At 35.2% G+C, this 18543-nt stretch overlaps 1 protein-coding gene and 4 non-coding genes across 10 annotated transcripts; all 5 read left to right on the top strand.

Annotated features, from left to right (window-relative positions):
- Positions 1-7317: 7317 nt before the first annotated feature.
- On the top strand, positions 7318-17937 carry LOC142532803 (large ribosomal subunit protein uL22y-like). 6 transcript variants are annotated; one of them, XM_075639281.1, is made up of 7 exons: positions 7318-7467; positions 7582-7618; positions 7713-7753; positions 8819-9049; positions 9126-9228; positions 9371-9438; positions 9550-9779. In XM_075639281.1, exons 1-7 carry the CDS (start codon positions 7465-7467, stop codon positions 9589-9591), a joined length of 525 nt encoding a protein of 174 aa, XP_075495396.1. In that variant the 5' UTR covers positions 7318-7464; the 3' UTR covers positions 9592-9779. The 6 variants fall into 6 exon arrangements, with proteins under 6 accessions (XP_075495396.1, XP_075495397.1, XP_075495400.1 ...); XM_075639282.1 differs by lacking the exons at positions 8819-9049; positions 9126-9228; positions 9371-9438; positions 9550-9779 and adding an exon at positions 17540-17937 and having other exon boundaries at positions 7326-7467; XM_075639285.1 differs by lacking the exons at positions 7318-7467; positions 7582-7618; positions 7713-7753; ... (2 more) ...; positions 9371-9438; positions 9550-9779 and adding exons at positions 15404-15536; positions 15637-15673; positions 15783-15814; positions 17540-17937.
- Positions 8022-8154, top strand: LOC142534017 (small nucleolar RNA snoR74). The gene has a single exon (XR_012816888.1). It is a non-coding gene; the product is annotated as a small nucleolar RNA snoR74 (small nucleolar RNA).
- Positions 8363-8491, top strand: LOC142534018 (small nucleolar RNA snoR74). The gene has a single exon (XR_012816889.1). It is a non-coding gene; the product is annotated as a small nucleolar RNA snoR74 (small nucleolar RNA).
- On the top strand, positions 16110-16241 carry LOC142534019 (small nucleolar RNA snoR74). Its single transcript, XR_012816890.1, has one exon. It is a non-coding gene; the product is annotated as a small nucleolar RNA snoR74 (small nucleolar RNA).
- Positions 16443-16572, top strand: LOC142534020 (small nucleolar RNA snoR74). The gene has a single exon (XR_012816891.1). It is a non-coding gene; the product is annotated as a small nucleolar RNA snoR74 (small nucleolar RNA).
- Positions 17938-18543: the final 606 nt, after the last annotated feature.

The raw sequence follows: 18543 nt of genomic DNA, 5'->3' as shown, positions 1-18543 counted from the left end.
ACTTTCGTACCATTAAATAAATAAATCAACATGAATTGAGTTTGAGTAGCGGGATGAATACTGGAACATGAATCGTAGGTGTTCAAATTGTACTATGTTCGTTCGTTTCAGCTGTTCGAGCTCGGTTTAAACCAAACCAATCTTTTAGATATATTTATAGATATACTGGTAATGGTTAATTAGTTTAGATGATTGTTAGAATGGTTAGCTAGCGGTTATATAAAACGCAGGGCCGTGCTTATTTGGAGTCAAATGAGTCCAATGACTCATGCTCATCTCTTTTTTGGGGCTCAAAATTTTTTTAAAAAATTATTATATGTAATACTAGATAGCCCCCACATATGCATCTATGGAAGCGAAAAGAAAAATCCAGTTTGTGAAGAATTAGTGCGGCCTAAACATGAATTTTATTATTAAAAAAATCACTTGTAACATTTTAAGAAATTATCGATTATCTTCGAAATCAAATTCAGGAGTGGATGAATTAATCTAGCTGGCAATAAGTTATTGGTATGATTTATCAAACCAGTCTAGTTTTCTTATCGGGGTGGAGTAATGGTGGGAAGCATGACGGATTAAGGACAAGTATAAAAATCGGAACAAATCAGAAAAAGAGAATCAATAATATATTACCTTCGAATTAATGATTTATTCACTATTTTTGAGGCGGGGATTCAATATTTGAGACTTCCCTTTTGTTTTTGCTTTTGTAATATATACACGAGGAAATTTCCAAATCATGAAATCTCCTGCTATGAAACTTTGCTTGAGAGTGCATAGAAAAAACCCAAATATTTCTTAAAATATGTATTCAAAATTTCAAATATCAATATATATAAAGTATAACGAGATGAAAAATTGAAAATCCTAAAGGCTCCATGGAATCAGTCCATTCGTTCACCATATTAGGTCCAGCTAAGATCAAAATTCAAAAGTGAAAGGTTGAAAATGTGTATGTGGGGCGTATCAAGAATGTGTGGTAATTGGCTGTAACTGATATGTATATTTGGTGTTGAATTCGGTTGGTGAGTAAGACAGTCATTTCCCAGTTATTTAGTTATGTAAAAAGTGGGAGATTCATTCAAGCTATTAATGTGACTGAAGATTGTTTGCGCTTGATCATCGATATCTTTTTATGTGATAATCATATGAATAATGATTGCATTTAGAATATCAAATGCTCATATTGCTTATAAAATTTTGTTGACTGTCCCAATCACAGTAGCAAGTGCAGAGCGGAGTTTCTCAAAGTTGAAGCTCATCAAAACTTTTCTCTGATCAACCAAGTCACAAGAAAGATTGAATGAATTGGCTATGTTATCGATTGAGAAAGAAATGACTGAACAACTTGATTATACAGACTTGATTAATATTTCTAGCTCTAAAACTGTTTGACGGATTGTTTTTTAGTAATCATTTTGAACGTGTTTGATATTTTTATTCATTTAGTTTTTAATATTGTCTTTAACGTATTGATTTAATTTGAAAAATTGCTATGGAACTAAAAAAAATATGAACACACATTATGAGACCTTTTTTAAAAGTTAGTCTCAGGCCCAAATACTGTTAGGATCGGCCCGGATAAAATGCCTGTATATAAACACTTGTAGTGACATTCTTGAGTAATCAATGGGATATTTTTTTCTCCGTTCGTGTTCACCCCATTACTGCAATATGGTATCAGTGATATTTCTTTGTTGCGGTGGCTCCGTCCATTACCAATTGCTCGATCTCTGAGTCAATTCCGATCTACCTCCGGTTATTTCTTCGTAGAATTCTTGTTATTCTTCATCCAATTATTCCTCATTCACACGGCGATTCCAAATCCTTCCCAGCTACTTCAAATGGCAGATCCGCCATTGATGACCCACTGAGTCCTTACTTTCTTCATCACACTGATAATCCAGGGTTATCTCTTGTTTCTCAGCCACTCAGGCTCTTTATTGGTGTACATTGATGATATCATATCATCATCACCGACCCTTCATCTTCTGCTGTTCAGTCATTAAAAAAATTGCTTTCTGCCCAATTTAAACTGGGTGATTTGCGCTGCCTCAACTTTTCATGATCAACGTTCAAAGTTCCATCCTCGTGCTTGTTCTTGTGCTTTTCTTGGTTACCCTCCCGGGATAAAGGGATTCAAACTATACGATATTGAAACTAAACGTATATTTGTGTCTCGTGAGTGGTGTTCCATGAAACAATCTTTCCTTTTCACTCTATGCTACCCTCCTCATTCCCCATAGATCCCTTTCCTGAGTTGGTTCTCCCAATCATTTCATCTGATTCCTCTTTTGATGTTCTTCTACCTGAACCCACTGCTCCTTCCAGTTCTTCTCCTATCCCTCTTCGTAGAGCCCTTCGCTCCAACTTTCTCACAAGATTATCACTGTCAGTTGCTTCACATTCATGACTCATTTGATCAATCCAGTCCATCGAAACCATTTACTTTATCAAAAATTGTTTCCTATGATCGTTTATCTGTTCCATATAAGGAATTTATTCTCAAAGTCTCTTCCCTTTCGAACCAAAATTCTATCATCAAGCTGTCCTTTATCCTGAATGGAGGCAGGCAATGCAAGATGAATTATCAGCTTTGGATCGTAAGTGGTCTGTTGTTCCCTTACCCCTTACCGAGCATTCTATCGGGTGTAGGTGGGTGTTTAAGCTTAAACTTCATCCAGATGGGTCTGTTGATCGCCACAAAGCTCGTTTAGTGGCTAAAGGTTATAATCAGCAGGAAGTTGCGACCTTATGGATATGTTTTTGCCTGTTGCTGAGTTAGTTACAGTCAAAGTTCTTCTTGCATTGGCTGCATGTCAGGGATGGCATCTACTTCAGTTAGATGTCAACAATGCCTTCTTAAATGGTGATTTATTTGAGGAGGTGTATATGGATCTACCTCTCGGCTATAAGCTTCAGGGGGGGCATTGTTCTTCCAGTCAAAAATCGGTTTGCAAACTTCATAAATCCCTATATGGCTTATGCCAAATATCTAGGCAGTGGTATTCCAAACTCCCTCATGTCCTCATTCAACTGGTGTTCACTCAATGTAAGTCTGATTATTCGTTGTTCACTCAAGGCTCTGGCTCTACATTTGTGGCTTTATTGGTGTACGTTGATGATATCATCGGCACCGGTCCTTCATCTTCTGCCATCCACCCATTAAACACGATTGCTTTCTGCCCAATTTAAACTGCGTGATTTGGGCTGCCTCAAATATTTCCTCGGCCCTGAAATTGCACGGTCTTCTACCGGAATCGTTTTATCACTACACCAACATGCTCTTTAACTTCTCGAAGACAATGGTTTTTTGGCTTCCAAGCCAAGAGTTATTCCTATGGATCCTCTCATTCAACTGTCCTCTACATATGGTGGTTTACTTCCCAACAGTAGCCAGTATAATCTGACTCATTGGTCGCCTGCTCTATCTTACCTTGTCTCGTCCGGATATCGCTTTCGCTGTCCATTAACTTCGCTAATTAGTGGCCCAGCCTGGAGCGCCTCATTTACAGGCTGTACATAACTTAATCCGATACAACAAAGGTAGGCCAGGACAGGGGTTATTATTTTCCGCAACATCATCCCTTAAGTTGCGTGCGTTCTCTGATGCTGATTGGGGTACCCGCGTGGATTCTCACGAGTCTGTTACTGGTTTCTGCGTCTTCCTTGGTGATTCTTTAGTTTCATGGAAGGCTAAGAAACAGCTCACCATTTCTCGCTCATCAGCAGACGCAGATTATAGGGCTCCTGCCACAACAATTAGTGAAGCCGTTTGGTTACAACTACTCAAAAAGATTTTTCCATTCATATTTCTCAACCAGCAGTGGTACATTGTGACAATCTGGCTGCAATTCGTATTGCTTCGAACCCCATATTCCATGAACATAGTAAGCATGTTGAGATTGATTCCACTTTGTTCGTGAAAAAGTTCACGCTGGTGCTATGAAGCTTCTTCCAGTTCCCTCACACAATAAGTTGGCCGATGTGTTTACCAAAGCATTACCTTTTTCTTCCTTGTCTGCTCTTATGTCCAAGATGGCTATAAAGGATCTCTATGGACCACCTTGAGGGGGAGTTTAGATATATTTATAGATGTACTTAAAACGGGTAATTAGTTTAGATGATTGTTATGATGGTTAGCTAGCGGTTGTATAGAACACCTGTACATAAACATTCTTGAGTAATCACTAATCAATGAGATATTTTTCTCTCCATTTGTGTTCACCCCATTACTGCAATACAATCTTTTATTCGGTGAAATGAAATTCTCTATACATGCTAATACCCTTTTAATATGAATTCTGCAGACAAGTAATTCTAAAGCTCTAAAGGTTGAGATTGCAGTAGTGGACCTACATCTAACCGAGTCAACGCAGAAGTTGAAAGCCCTTTTTCCTAATTGGATGGATGTCACTACATGTATAACTTGGAAAAACCTTGTGTGAGATGATCTCACATGTCGACAGATCTCTTATTTGGGTTAGGGATGACAATGGGTAGGGTATGGATCGGATTTCATACATCCATCCCCATACTCATTTATTAAATTCATCCTCATACCCATCCACATACCCATCGGGTATTGAATTTCATCAACATCCCCATACTCATAAGATTATCAGATACTCATACCCTACCCAAATACCCTATTATCATATACAATTGAATTTTTTAAAATTTAAATTGTTTCAATGATGTTATGAATATTTAAAAATTATTTAAATGAAAAATAAGAAAAATTATTAATGATAAAAATTTGCAAAATAAACTTTGTAGAAAAAATAACAAAACATTAAAAATAGCCCAAGTTAAAAAGAAAAAAAACCAAAACCAATAAAAAAACAAAGTCACGTACATTCCAAACTCCCAAAATTAATTGATTAAAAAAACCCTAAAATGAATTGGGAAATATGCAAACAAAAAAGGAATATAATGAACCATAATCAGGAAGTAAAGTATTTTTCAATTTTTGAAGTCAAACATGGAATAAATTTACCAGTGGAAAAGATGAGAAATTGAATGCAAAATAAAAGAGTGGTAAAACCTTGAAACGTAAAAGTGAAAGTGAAAGGGAAGAGAAAAGAAAAAGTACCGATTTACTTGGATTTGAGAAGATGAATCTTTAATATAAATAAATATAATTACTATATATATACATATATACATATATATATATATATATATGTATATTTATATATATTAATTTAAACTGGTATTCGAGTCGGGTGTGGGTCGGATTATATCAAACCCGCCTCCATGCCCGAACCCGAAAATCCCCATACCCGATTACCCAATTATTTAATCGGGTCTAAAAATTCCTTCATACCCTCTTCTATTCGGGTCGGGTATCGGATCCTCCAATGGGTTCGGAGGAAATTGCCATCCCTAATTTGGGTCATCAATGAAAAAATATTACTTTTTATGCTAAAATTATTACTTTTTATTATGAATATCGATAGGATTGATCCGTCTCACAGATAAAGATTCGTGAAACCGTCTCACAAGAGTTCTACTCTTACAACTTTCATCTCGACCTATTTCTTCTAATGCTTTTTTTTTTCAACGATTTCTGTTTCGGTAGAGAAAAATTTTAACAGAACTTAAGTTTTGGACAATTTGTTACTTTTTTGTCAGCTAAGGCCATTTCCAATCCATATCCTCTATTTTTCATCCTCTATCCTCCAAAATAGAGATCCATGATCTCTATTTTCAAACACCTTCTCCAACTCATATCCTCTAAATATTACCAAATACTCTATTTCTTTAATTTATTTAATTTTCAACTCATATCCTCTAAATATTACCAAATATTTTTTTTTAATTTATTTCATTTTCGAACACATACACACATATAATTAATTGATTTCATAATATATTATTTAACTAAACTTAATTAATTCGCTAAACATGGCACAACTACATGTAATTCGCTTATTAATTTTCAAAATGACTATATGGCAATTTTTAAAATATCTATTTTGTAATTATTTTTCACCCCTTTTCAATCCTCTATATGAACAGTGATACTCCATAAATAGAGGATCACTATTGCATGCTCTAAAATGGAAGAAACAAATAGAGTACGGTTGGAGAAGATTCTCCATTATGGAGAACGGTTGGAGATGCCCTAATTTTTGGCAAGTCGTTCAACATTTTGTTCCTTTTTTTACCCAACATTCAATTTCATTCTCACACACTATTATATCCCAAATTCGTGCACTCCTGAGAGCTTGACCGCTAGTGTAGTAAAATTTTCTAAAATAAATATTTAATTTTGAAGCTAGAGCTACTCTAAAGAAAAATGAAATAACATACATAATACATTAATTCTTACTGACAAAAAAATAGAACATATATTATACAAAAAAAAAAATATGTCCGATGTACATAATTCAAACTTTATATTATCAGAGCGCTCATAATTTATTTAAAATAAACATTTTATTTTATTACATCAAATGTCTATTTATAATTTAACAAAGATATCTACACATAATTTTTATGAATACTTTACTTAGAACAATCAACTTGGTTAACGTATATTTCCTTTCCTTTTTGATATCAAAGAGATAATAACACGTAATTCCAATATTACATAAACTTTGAACATCGAACAATTTGAAATATTACTAAATTCACGGTTTTTCTTGTATCAAATTTTTCTTCAAATAAGAAATAATATTCTAAACAATAGGTAATCACACTAATTATCAATGAAAGTTTGTTACATATTTTCTTAGATTCAAGCATTCTTTGTCAACGCAGGTAGCGTGCAGAGACATAAACTTATCTCAATAGAACATATATTTGAGTTCGATTACAGATAATAAGTAAAAACTCATTAGCAAATTTACAAAAATGAGCAAATTCTGAAAATAACAACTTTTAGATATGATGAATGTTTGTCAAAATTTTGTTATTATTATTAATTTTTTTAAAAAAAATATGAAATTTTTTTTGCAAAGGTTTTTAAAATAACTTTGTTAGTTTTGAGTTTTGACTCACTTCTACGGTTCTAAACTCTACCGTGCTGCCTATGAAGTTGGGTTGCACAACTCACATCAATTGGGCACAAATCATGAGCCCGCAATATCAATTATTGTAAAGTAATATCAAAGGTATAATCAAAATATCGTACAACGATATTTCTAATAATTAAATCGTGAAATATTATTATTATATTGTGATATTTTACATGGAATTTATCATAAAATGTTGATAAATAAAATTTTTATATTATAAAAATTATTATACAAATTTAATTATAGAAACGACATTGATCATATTAATAACATGAATTATTGCTGCCAAAACAATTAGCCCAGCCCATTATGACCCACGTAGATATTAGGGTTTCGAAGCCAGAGATATAAACGAAGAGACTCCACTTATACGTCGCCTTCACCTTAAGAACCCTGAGGCGGAGCATTTTCTCCCCGATCCGCAGAAGCAGGAGCTAAGATGGTATATCTCTTCGCTTGTCCGCTACAGAACAATCTCTATTGTATCTACTATCTTTAAGTTTATTATTTGATCTTAACTTCGAAATTTTCTTGTTTGTTGTTAATTTTTTGACAGGTGAAGTACTCGAGAGAGCCTGATAACGCCACGAAATGTAGGTTTTCGTTTATCATTTTTAGTCGGAAAGCTAAGAATTTAGTTTTTCTTGGATGTGTCTTTACTTCTTTTTTGTCATATATTTATCGCAGCCTGCAAAGCTAGGGGATCCGATCTTCGAGTTCATTTCAAGGTATGTTTCACTTTTTTTCGTTCGTCTAAATGTGTTCAAGTGTGATTCTGTTTGATGTTTGGACATGACTTACATGTCCTTGTACTTGTGGCTTTCCTGATTTCTTCTTTTATATAGATTCGAAATTTGAATGTGCTTGAACTATCTTTCTGATGATTTTTATACTTGGGTTGCTGAGGTTCTTTATATTTAATTTCAAATTGCTTATGCTGGTATGAGTTCCAGTTTGTATTTGAGTATCGGGTGAATTACAACGTATGACCTGATGAAAAAAGCAGGGATTTGTTGCCTTTTGTGAACAAGGCTCTCGTATACATCAGGGATAAAAGATTTGCAATGTTATTGGGTGAACCTCTTGAGTTATTTCAATGATTGATGGTTCAGTAAATGATGCTACATTGTTTCCTTGTTCTCTGACTGATAAGAGTATGTTTTTTTAATAGATTTTCTTATGGGGTTTATTCTGTATCTTTTATACTATCAGTTAATTAGCTTTGCTTTCGTTGCATTCAAGGGAATTATTTGATTTTAAAATATGTTTGTTGGTGAAGGTTAGGGATGCAACCTTATTTTTAAGCTGAAAATATACTACTTGGCACTTACCTGATGAAAAAAGCAGGAATCTGTTGCCTTTTTTGAACAGGTTTCTCGTAAACGTCAGGAACAGAAAATGGCAATGTTATTGGGTGAACCTTTTGATATCTAATGATTATGGGTTCAGTAAATAATGCTACATGTTTAAAACTGTGTTACAGTAAGAGGAGATTTTGTTTTACTTTGTAATTTTAACGGTGCATTTGTTCATGTAGCAGCAAGCCATGAGTTAGATACGAGGAGTTTATGTGATTATAATTAAAGTTCTTATTTAAATTTTGGAGATTAGAATGTTGAGAGAACCCATAAAATGTGTTTATACCCATTTGTGTTTGGTATTGTCGCACCAAGAAGTCTCACGCTGAAATAAATTTTTGTTTTGTCTATAAATATCATCATTGTGGTGTGCTATCCTTGTTGAAAATAATGTGATCTCTAATCTAAGATGCATGACCTTTTACAATTGTGCAGAATACTAGGGAAACTGCGCATGCCATCAGAAAGCTGCCTCTAGCCAAGGCTAAAAGGTATTTGGAGGATGTCCTTGCCCACAAGCAGGCCATTCCTTTCACTCGCTACTGCGGCGGTGTCGGAAGAACTGCTCAGGCAAAGAACAGGCATTCCAATGGACAGGGTCGCTGGCCTGCGAAATCTGCTAAGTTTATCTTGGATTTACTGAAGAACGCCGAAAGTAATGCTGAGGTAAAGCTTTATTCAATTTGTTTTCATCGTACTTCATTTATATCTATATCTAATAACTGAAGATTTCTGTTCCTAGGTGAAAGGATTGGATGTGGATACACTTTTCATATCCCACATTCAAGTTAACCAGGCTCAGAAGCAAAGACGTCGCACATACCGCGCGCATGGGAGAATCAATCGTATGACATCATTTTGATTATTTGTTCATTTTTCTTATGTTGAACAAAAAAAAGTTTCTTGTTAAGCATTGGCTCTATCTATTTGTTTATCAAATTATAATTAATAAAAAGTTTTGAACTAACATTATGATGTACTTACCAGCTTACATGTCATCTCCTTGCCACATTGAGTTGATTCTTTCTGAGAAGGAAGAATCTGTGAAAAAGGAGGTAACCATGAATTCAAGAATCTTTAATTAGGATTGGTCAAAGAGTTCCTTGAATCACAATTTTTATGTTCGTCTTACTTATAATTGGCACATTTTCTTGTTTGTTTTGCAGCCCGAATCTCAGTTGGCAACAAGCAAGCCTAGAAAAGCTTGAGCTCATGGTGAATTCCAAATCATCGTATTGCCAATTTTTGAGCTTATCCACCCTTTCTGTTTTTGGAGAGACAGTTGTGTTTTATTTGCAAAAAATGATTTTGATTTTAGAATATACTTGGATTTGTAAGATTGACGGCTTCTCTCTTTCTATGATTCTACCATTTAAATCAATCATAATTCATACTATCATATGGTTTAATTAACTTAATTAATTAAAGAAAACTACTTTAGGTTTTGGCCTTTTTTACTGTGGTTTTGAAAGATCTTGTTATCGAATAAGGGCCATTAAACTGTAGGTAAAGGTGAGTTGTGCTATTCCATAACACGATAGTTTTTTTTTCCGACAATTTCTGCTTCGAATGTGGTTGCTATCTTTTGAACCGAACTTTAGTCATGGACAATTTGTTAGTTGTCCGATTTCTGTATAATTTGTCTTAGTTGTCCGATTTCTGTATAATTTGTCATCAGCTAAATTTTGTGAAGTCGTGCAACATTTAGTTTAACCATCACTCAATTTCAGTCTCGCATATTATATCCCAATTTGTGCGTTTCTGAGAATAATGAATTGACGTACAGTAATTCTGGATGAGTACGTTCCCCTTGGACTAAAACTTATTTTATTACAAAACAAAATTTTTAATGTACCATTTACATGATTCGAACTTTGATGAGTGAGTTTGTCATGTTGACTTTGTGCATGTTGATTTCTTTTTCTTTTAAAATATGCATGAAGTTTGCATGATTGTTCCTAACGTTGTTTGTCAAAATTTGTGTGCTTATATAGTTGGGCTTCTCTTCAAAATTTAATAAACATTTTATTACATCAAATATCTTTTTATAATTTAACTAAGATATCAACATATTATTTTTATGATTATTTTACTTAGAGCAATCAACTTAATTATTTTATATTACCTTTTATTTCTTTTTCTGTTTTTTTTTTCCATTTTGAAAGAGATGATAACAAGTCCAATATCACATTTTCTTTGCAATTAAAACATTTTGAAATTTGACTAATTCACAGCTCTTTGTTAATTGTTCTATATCGGTTGGATAAAATATCTAGGAGTTGTATATATAGTCTTGGACAATCCCCTCCCCCTTGAGCTAGATTTTGATGTTGAGTTAGGTCCAAGTTTCAATCTTAACATGATGCGAAGCACCCGAATCAGGGTACCACCAATCTAAAGTTGCTGATTCAGAGGAGGCAGTGGTAAGAGCAGCTGCTGGTAAATTTGGCAGAGGAGACCCGTTGAGGTTTTGTGTTGGCTGTCGAGATTTTGGAACAAAATCTTTTTCAAAACGGTAGTAGAGCAACATGCCCCGGTATTCCACAAATTTGACATATTGGTCTTCCATTGTTGTTATGCCACCCTCGTCGATCCCCTCTGTAATTTCTGCCACAACCACGTCCTCGAGAGTTTTGAAAGGATTGTTGGGTTTCAATCTTCTTTTGATGAAAAAGAGTGGCTGCATTGATAAAATTTGATGTGTTATTAGCTTTGAGATTGTAGACATCAAGTCGTCCTTCATGAGATAACAATAGTGCGCCAACTTCGGGTAGAGATAATGTAGAACCCGTAAATCAGTCTACGTATAAGCCATGCATAATTCTAGATTTTTTTAAATTTAATTGACTTCATTGCATGATTATTTTAAATGCAATTGTTTGAAGTTAATTATTTTATTATTTCAGTTCAGTAGTTTGATTTTTAGCATTTCAGTTATTTCAATGAGGCCGGACCGGAGTCGGAGTTTTGAGGTAGAATTTAAGATTCGAGAAATATTTCCAGAAGTTAAGTTAGCTAGCAAGTAAGTTCATTTAAGTTAGTAAGGGAGGTTTGAGGATTTAATTTAATTATTTGAGGTGATTAAGAAATGAACTCATTTTAGATCACTAAATTATTTAAAGGATTAGTAAGGCTTTCAAGGATTATTAGTTGACTAGATAACAATATTTCCCCTTCATTTTATTGCAATTTTCGGCCCCCATAGTTGCTAGACAATTTAATTGCCAACTCATCAACCTTTTGACCATTTCTTTGCATGTAAGTTGTAGGATAATTCTAGGATTTTTGGGAGCACAATTTAATTAATTAATGGACATATCCTAGACTAGAAAATAAGCAAAATTTCGGCCACTACCTCCTAGAAGCATCCACCAACTCATTTGATATCAAACCATAATTCAAAATTCAAATTTGGGAAGACTTGGTCTTGATATGATCCTATTATTGTACACCCTTCTCCTCACCTTCATAACCATCACTCCCCCTCCCTCACCACCGAAATACCTCATCATTCAGATCCATTTTCAGTGTAGAAAAAACGTGAATAATAGCTAGGGAGAAAGGGAGAAAAATCGAGAGCAAGAAAGGTAGACAAGAAGCGCTCCACCTCCTCCGTGCCGCGTCGTCGTCGTTTCGTTCGTTTTCTTTCGAAACGAAACCAGGCATGTCTAGATTCTTTCTAAACCTCAATCAAGTCATATTATCATTTATTTTTCAGTACATGATCAGGTTTATTCAAGCAAAAATCGAGATCCATGTCAAAACATTTTGAAACCACACATGCAGAATTTTCGAATTCCTTGGAAAGCTTCACGATTTCTTTTGGTTTGTGAGTTTCAGGTATTGGATCGACTCCAGGCTCCCAAGGCAGCTTGTATACATGTAGTAGGATGCATTAGGACCATGTTGGTCCATTCAAACCAGCCCCATGCTTGCTGGAAAACCGAAATGACAGCAAGTTTCTCATAGGCGCAGATTGGTGTTCGAAAATTCAGTTTCTTGTCATGGAGGAAGGATCTGATCTTGGCTGCCCCAAGGGCCTATAGCCATGGTTGGATCACTTCCCTAGCAAGTCTAAGACGTGACTAAGTTTCCCTTTTGGTGGCTTGGTCCATGGTTCATCGGTTTTTAATCAAAACAAGAACAGCCCCTTTCCCCGTTCGGCCCCTTCCATTTTTCAGCATATGGTTTCGTTTCTTTTGTTGCTTGGTGTGGATCTTGGTTGGCCTATGGCCCTTAGCCACGGTTCATATCATGCTCCTAGATGTCTAGATCGTGTCATGGTCAATCAAATGGCCATTGGAATGACACGAGACATCGATCATAGCATAAACACTACACACGCATGCACGTTGCTCTCGGTTGGACCCTTCGGTTGAGTTTTGGTGTGACGCGGATTGTGGCTGGCCTAGGGCCCTTAGCCATGGTTCAAATCATTCCTTGGGATGTTGGTAAGAGTCTCTAGTCGGTGGTTCACGCCCCTAATGGCCTATAGTCTCGAAACCAACGCAAGTCTTGTAGTTGCGCAGCTGCTGGAAATTACAGCAAGTTGCTGTGTCGGTTCAGAGGCTCGTTCGAGTTCTTGGTTGGCTTTTGGCCCATGGCCTTAGACTGGACAGTGCCTCATTGAGTTAGGAAGGTCATGTTTTCGACCGTTCGTCATTTGGATCATTTTTGAGGTCGTACGAGAATTTACGGTGCAATGTACCAAATTGACTCTCGAAAGAGCGTTTCGTGTTTTGGCCTCCATTCCACCTAGATTTCGACCCTATCATTTTAGGAACATTATTTTATGATTTTTCAGCGTATTTTAATCATGACTATACGTCGGTTCAGTGTCGGTTCAGGTTGGCTCGGAGTCATGATTAAATGCGAAGTCATTAGGCGTCATAGTCGCATCTTTTGAACGTAAATTGCATAGTTGGTCAAGTTTAAGCTATTGCATAATTTTCATGGCATAGTTAGGTTGCAGCGAGCCTGGGAACGATCCAATCCAATCCAGTTGGTAAAATTACAGGAATTTTCATTATGCCAGTTAATTATTTTACGTGCATTAAATAGAAAATGATTATTTTTGAGATTTATGCGATATGGCTTGTGGTTCATTCACTATGTGGGAGTGTTATTTTATACGGTCGCCAGTGACCGATCAGTTCAGTATGGTACCACCCGGTCGCCAGTGACCGGCCAGCTCAGTTCAGTTTCAGCCTCCCCGGTAGCCAGTTACCGATCAGTTCAGCTTAGTGCAGTGGCCACAGGCGTAAAACATAATCTCAACAGAAAATTTTACCAGATATTTCAGTACAGTCTCCAAGGAGCAAATATTTTTACAGTGATTTCCAGTTCAGTTATGCACGTATTATAATTGCTCAGTACAGATTATTTTCAGTACGCCTCAGGACAGGATATGTTAACTCATGCATATTTTAAATTCAGATTTTTACTCGTTACCTGCGATTTATGCATGCTGAGTCTTTAGGCTCACTAGACTTGATTGTTGTAGGTACTGATGAGGCCAGGGCCGAGGGCGGGGACCAGTGAGCCAGCTTGGGTCGGCAGTAGTGGCACCCGAGGACCTCAGTGCAGCAGTTGTTATTTTATTCCACAAACAATTTTTATCAGTCGTTAGATAATTTTTAAGTTGTTATTGTTGGCAAAACTTTAATTTTCTTCCGCTGCAATATTTTGAAATATTGAACTTGATTCACCGGTGATTTTATGAATGAGGCCATTTATGTTCTTTTAAAAAGAAAATTTTTAATTTTCCGCAAATTTTCAAGAAAGGAGTTTTAGGCCCTTCACAGATAAAGTGTCTACTCTTGAGGTGACGTGCACTACTACGGAATCATACTCCATGCCTACACCACCAAGAACGTAAAGTATTTGATCCTCGTCTGTAACGGGATGGCCACATGCAGCTAAGAGATCCATGTATCCCTTCATCTTACTGAGATAATCTTTCATGCTTAATGTGACTTTTTTCAGTGTTTGGAGTTGTAATTTATACTGCATAACACGAGCTTTTGATCTGGTTGCAAAGAGGCGAGACTTGAGTCCATAGTTGGGACGAGGTGACGCAACCAATCATCTGGGCTTGCACAACTTCGGTCATAGAAGCTAGCAGAAATGAGAACAAGAGTTGGTCCTGGTGAAACCAAGAAATGAAAAGAGGATTGATGGTATCGTCTGACCCATCTTCGGATATGATGTTAGTAGGAACATGGGGATTTTCAAGAATGAATATCTCGAGTCCTAATCCTCGAATTCCTTTTCACTGAGCAAGAACTTATTTTAATTGTTTGTTAGTTTTTATGTATAATTTCCAAATATTTCATTGACTCAAGTTTAAAAAAATTAAAACAAGTTCTCGCAAATACTATAATAATAATAAAAAATAGTAGATTTCAAATCTGAATATTTTAAATATTGTTAATTAATGATAATTGTACACGTAAATTGGGCACAATTATGAGCCTACAGGTAGGGATGTAAACGAATCAAACCGTTTGTGAGCTATTCGAAGCTCGATTCGATAAAAGCTCGTTTGAGCTCGTTTAATGAAGCTCGTTAAGATAAACAAACCAAACTCAAGCTTTACAGTATTCGACTCGTTAGCTCGTGAACATGTTCGTTGGTAAGTTCATGAGTAATCTTTTAGATGAAAAAATAATAGTTTTGATATTTGATTTATTGATTTTGCATATTATCTATGAAATATATAGAAAAATCTATTAAATTTATTTATTATAATAAATGTACAAATTTAATAAGAATAATATATTTTTCTTTATATATATAATTTACTTTTTAATTAATTTAATGAAGATTTAAATGTATAATTTATATTTATTAACCTTGTTTAGGCTTGATAAAGGTTTGAATAAGCTCGTGAACCATGCATATTTTCGTTAAATAAAGCTCGAGCTCGGCTCGATTATAAACGAACCAAACTCAAACATTCAAGAGTTCGGCTCGACTCGACTCGATTACATCCCTATCTACATGCCATGTCTGGAACTTAATAAAATAGAATTATTGTGCCGAAACAATTGGGCCATGCCAATACGACCCACGTAGATATACGGTTTCGTTATTGGGTCATCGGACCTTCAACCCTGAGACGGAGAAGCATTTTCTCTCCGATCCGCAGAAGGTATACCCCTTCTCTCTCTCGCTACGCACAATCTATGTTGTATCTGTGATATGATTTGATATTAACTTTCAATTTGTCTTATTTGTTGTTATTTGGACAGGTGAAGTACACGAGGGAGCCTGATAACGCCACGAAATGTAGGTTTTCGTTTATCATTTTTATCGCAAAACTTGGAATTTGTTTTTTTTTTTTCTGGGATGTGTGTTTACTTCTTTATTTGCTATATATTTGTCGCAGCCTGCAAAGTTAAGGGATCCAATCTCCGAGTTCATTTCAAGGTGTGTTTTTTTTGGTCCGGCTAAAATGTTCACTTATAATTTAAGTTTGATATTAATTTCGACGCTGTGGTTGTTTTACTGATTTTTTATTTTGTAAAAATTTATAAATTTATCGAATTGTTTCTTAGTCAACTTTGTTAGTTTGAAATTTTGAATGTGCTTGAACTATGTGAGTCATGATTTTTATATACTTGGGGTTGCTGAGGTCCGTTGTTTTTATTTAACTACGTTTTTTGTGCTGTACGAGTTCCATTTGTATTTGAGTATTGGTTCAATTACAACGTTCAACATGATGAAAAAAGAAGGGATTTGTTGCCTTTTGTGAACAAGGCTCTCCGTATACTTCAGGGATAAAAATTGCAATGTTATTGGGTGAACCTCTTGAGTTATTCCAATGACTGCTGGTTCAGTAAACGATGCTACATTGTTTCCTTGTTCTCTGGCTGATAAAGTCTGTTTTTCAGAAAGATTTTTTGTATGGAGTTTATTCTGTACTTTTATGCTATCGGTTAATTAACTTAGCATTCAAGGGAATGATTTGATGTTAAAATATGTTTTTTGGTGAAGGAGATAGAGATGCAATGTTATTTTTAAGTTGAACAAGTACTATCTTGGTCCTTACCTGATGAAAAAAACAAAGATATGTTACCTTTTTTTGAACAGGTCTCTCGTAAACTTCATGAACAGAAAATCACAACGTTATTGGGTGAACCTTTTGAGATCTAATGATTATTGATTCAGTAAATAATGCTACATGTTCAAAAGTGTATTTACCGCACGAGGAGATTTTGTTTTAGCTTGTAATTTAAACAGTACATTTCTTCATTTAGCAGCAAGCCATGGTTGGTTAGATACGAGGAGTACATGAGATATATCCTTAAAGTTCTTATTTAAACTTTGGATATTTGAAGGTTGAGAGGACCCATAAAACGTGTTTAATTAGATTTATGTATTTCTGCCTTGTTATGAATATTGTGGAGCATTTTGATGGTTTAAATAAATTTATGCATCCGCACCTTTCTGTGAAATTCTGCCTTTCATGCCTTTATATTCTAAAATGTTGAGACACCATGATTTTTGTTGTCATTTTTTTAAGAAAACAGGATTCTAAGTTCAGGAACCCCGAATTGCCCGACAAATTTGGGTCGGGTTCAGGTAGTCAAAATGGCTACTCAACTAGTCCGGTACATTCATACCCTTTGTTGATCCATCCAAAAGAAAAGCTGGTTTTTTAAAAGTTAATTGGACAATGTCCTGTGGGTATTTCGGTCTTTTTTCTGTGTTTTGGAAAAGTGTGGTTATGTTCTTTCCTTGAGCAATGCGGCTTTGGTTTTTTGGTGTCGAATTGCTTCAAAATACTTGTTAATGGACTCTATTACTTGTGGTCAAAGTGCTTTTTCCTACCCAGTAAGTGCTAAATAGCCTGCGCTCATATCTCTCGTTTATCTCAATATTTGCTAACCCCGTTATTTATTTTCACGCTCATCACCATTCCATATTTTTAGCTTTGACTACTAAACCCCTTTGGAACGTTATTTGTTCTGAAATTTCTACATTACTGGGTACTAAATGGATGATTTCATGTAATTTGTCATTGTTTTCCTTTAGATAGTTACTTTACAACTGCTTTTAATTTAAATAATTTAATCCCGACCACATCTACATGAGTACTTAATAATTCATTGGGGGCATAACTATCTTGTTACTAAATAATTTGTTTGGCAGATGGATTGGCAGGGGCAGAAGCTAGCAGAGCAGCTGATGCAGCTGATGTTGGTAATTTTCGCTGCTGTGGCATTCATTGTAGGCTACGTGTTTGGGTCTTTTCATACAATGTTCCTCATCTACACGGCAGGAGTCGTGCTAACTTCTATTGTTACCATCCCCAATTGGCCATTCTTCAATCGCCATCCTCTCAATTGGTTAGACCCAAGCGAAGCTGAAAAGTATCCCAAGCCACAGCCTGCAGTTAATTCTGGCTCAAAAAAGAAGACATCGAAGAAGTAGGCTATCTAAGTTTCAGCATTCGAGGTCTTAGTAACATAGCACAATCTTGATGAATGAATATTTACAGCACCTTGACATCAATCAACTATTACCAATTTAAAGTACTTGTGACTGCACATATTCTCCTTTTGTTTTATTTTGTGATACCATTAATGTTCAGGCTATAAATAATTCGCTACCGATATCTAGATCTTGGTCGATTTACAAGCTAAAACTTGCTTGAATATAAGCATATACAGAAAGCGGAACTTGCTAGCCTAGTCAACCAAATACTATCACTGTGTAGTGGTGAAATAAGATCTTAGACTGCTGTGGATGAATAAAGCTAGATTTGACTTGGGATTTTGAATGATTTAAATTTGAATAATGGATCTGAAATTACTTGACTTGAGTTGAGTTCTAATGTCAGCCAAGATGATCTGAATTTATGGGGGTAAAAGGATTAATTTCGAATTTTACATATACGATGTATTGAATGCTATATTTTTAAATGATGAATGAAAATATATTGAATATTTGTTTTATTTTTTCATTCTATTCCATCATTCACAAAAAAATTGCAAACTTATCGCAACCGCTCAAAACCGTGAAACCACTTTATGCAAATGACAATTTGATTTTAATTTTTTTTAAAAAAAACTATAAAATCACACAGTAATCGGCAATGCCCAAGGGTATAGATATGCTACTTTAAGGTAATGGCTACTCATAAGTAATAATAT

The sequence above is a fragment of the Primulina tabacum genome, chromosome 18 (assembly GCF_025594145.1).
Source record: "Primulina tabacum isolate GXHZ01 chromosome 18, ASM2559414v2, whole genome shotgun sequence".
Taxonomy (NCBI): Eukaryota; Viridiplantae; Streptophyta; class Magnoliopsida; order Lamiales; family Gesneriaceae; genus Primulina; species Primulina tabacum.
This window is presented reverse-complemented; position numbering and strand designations above follow the sequence as displayed.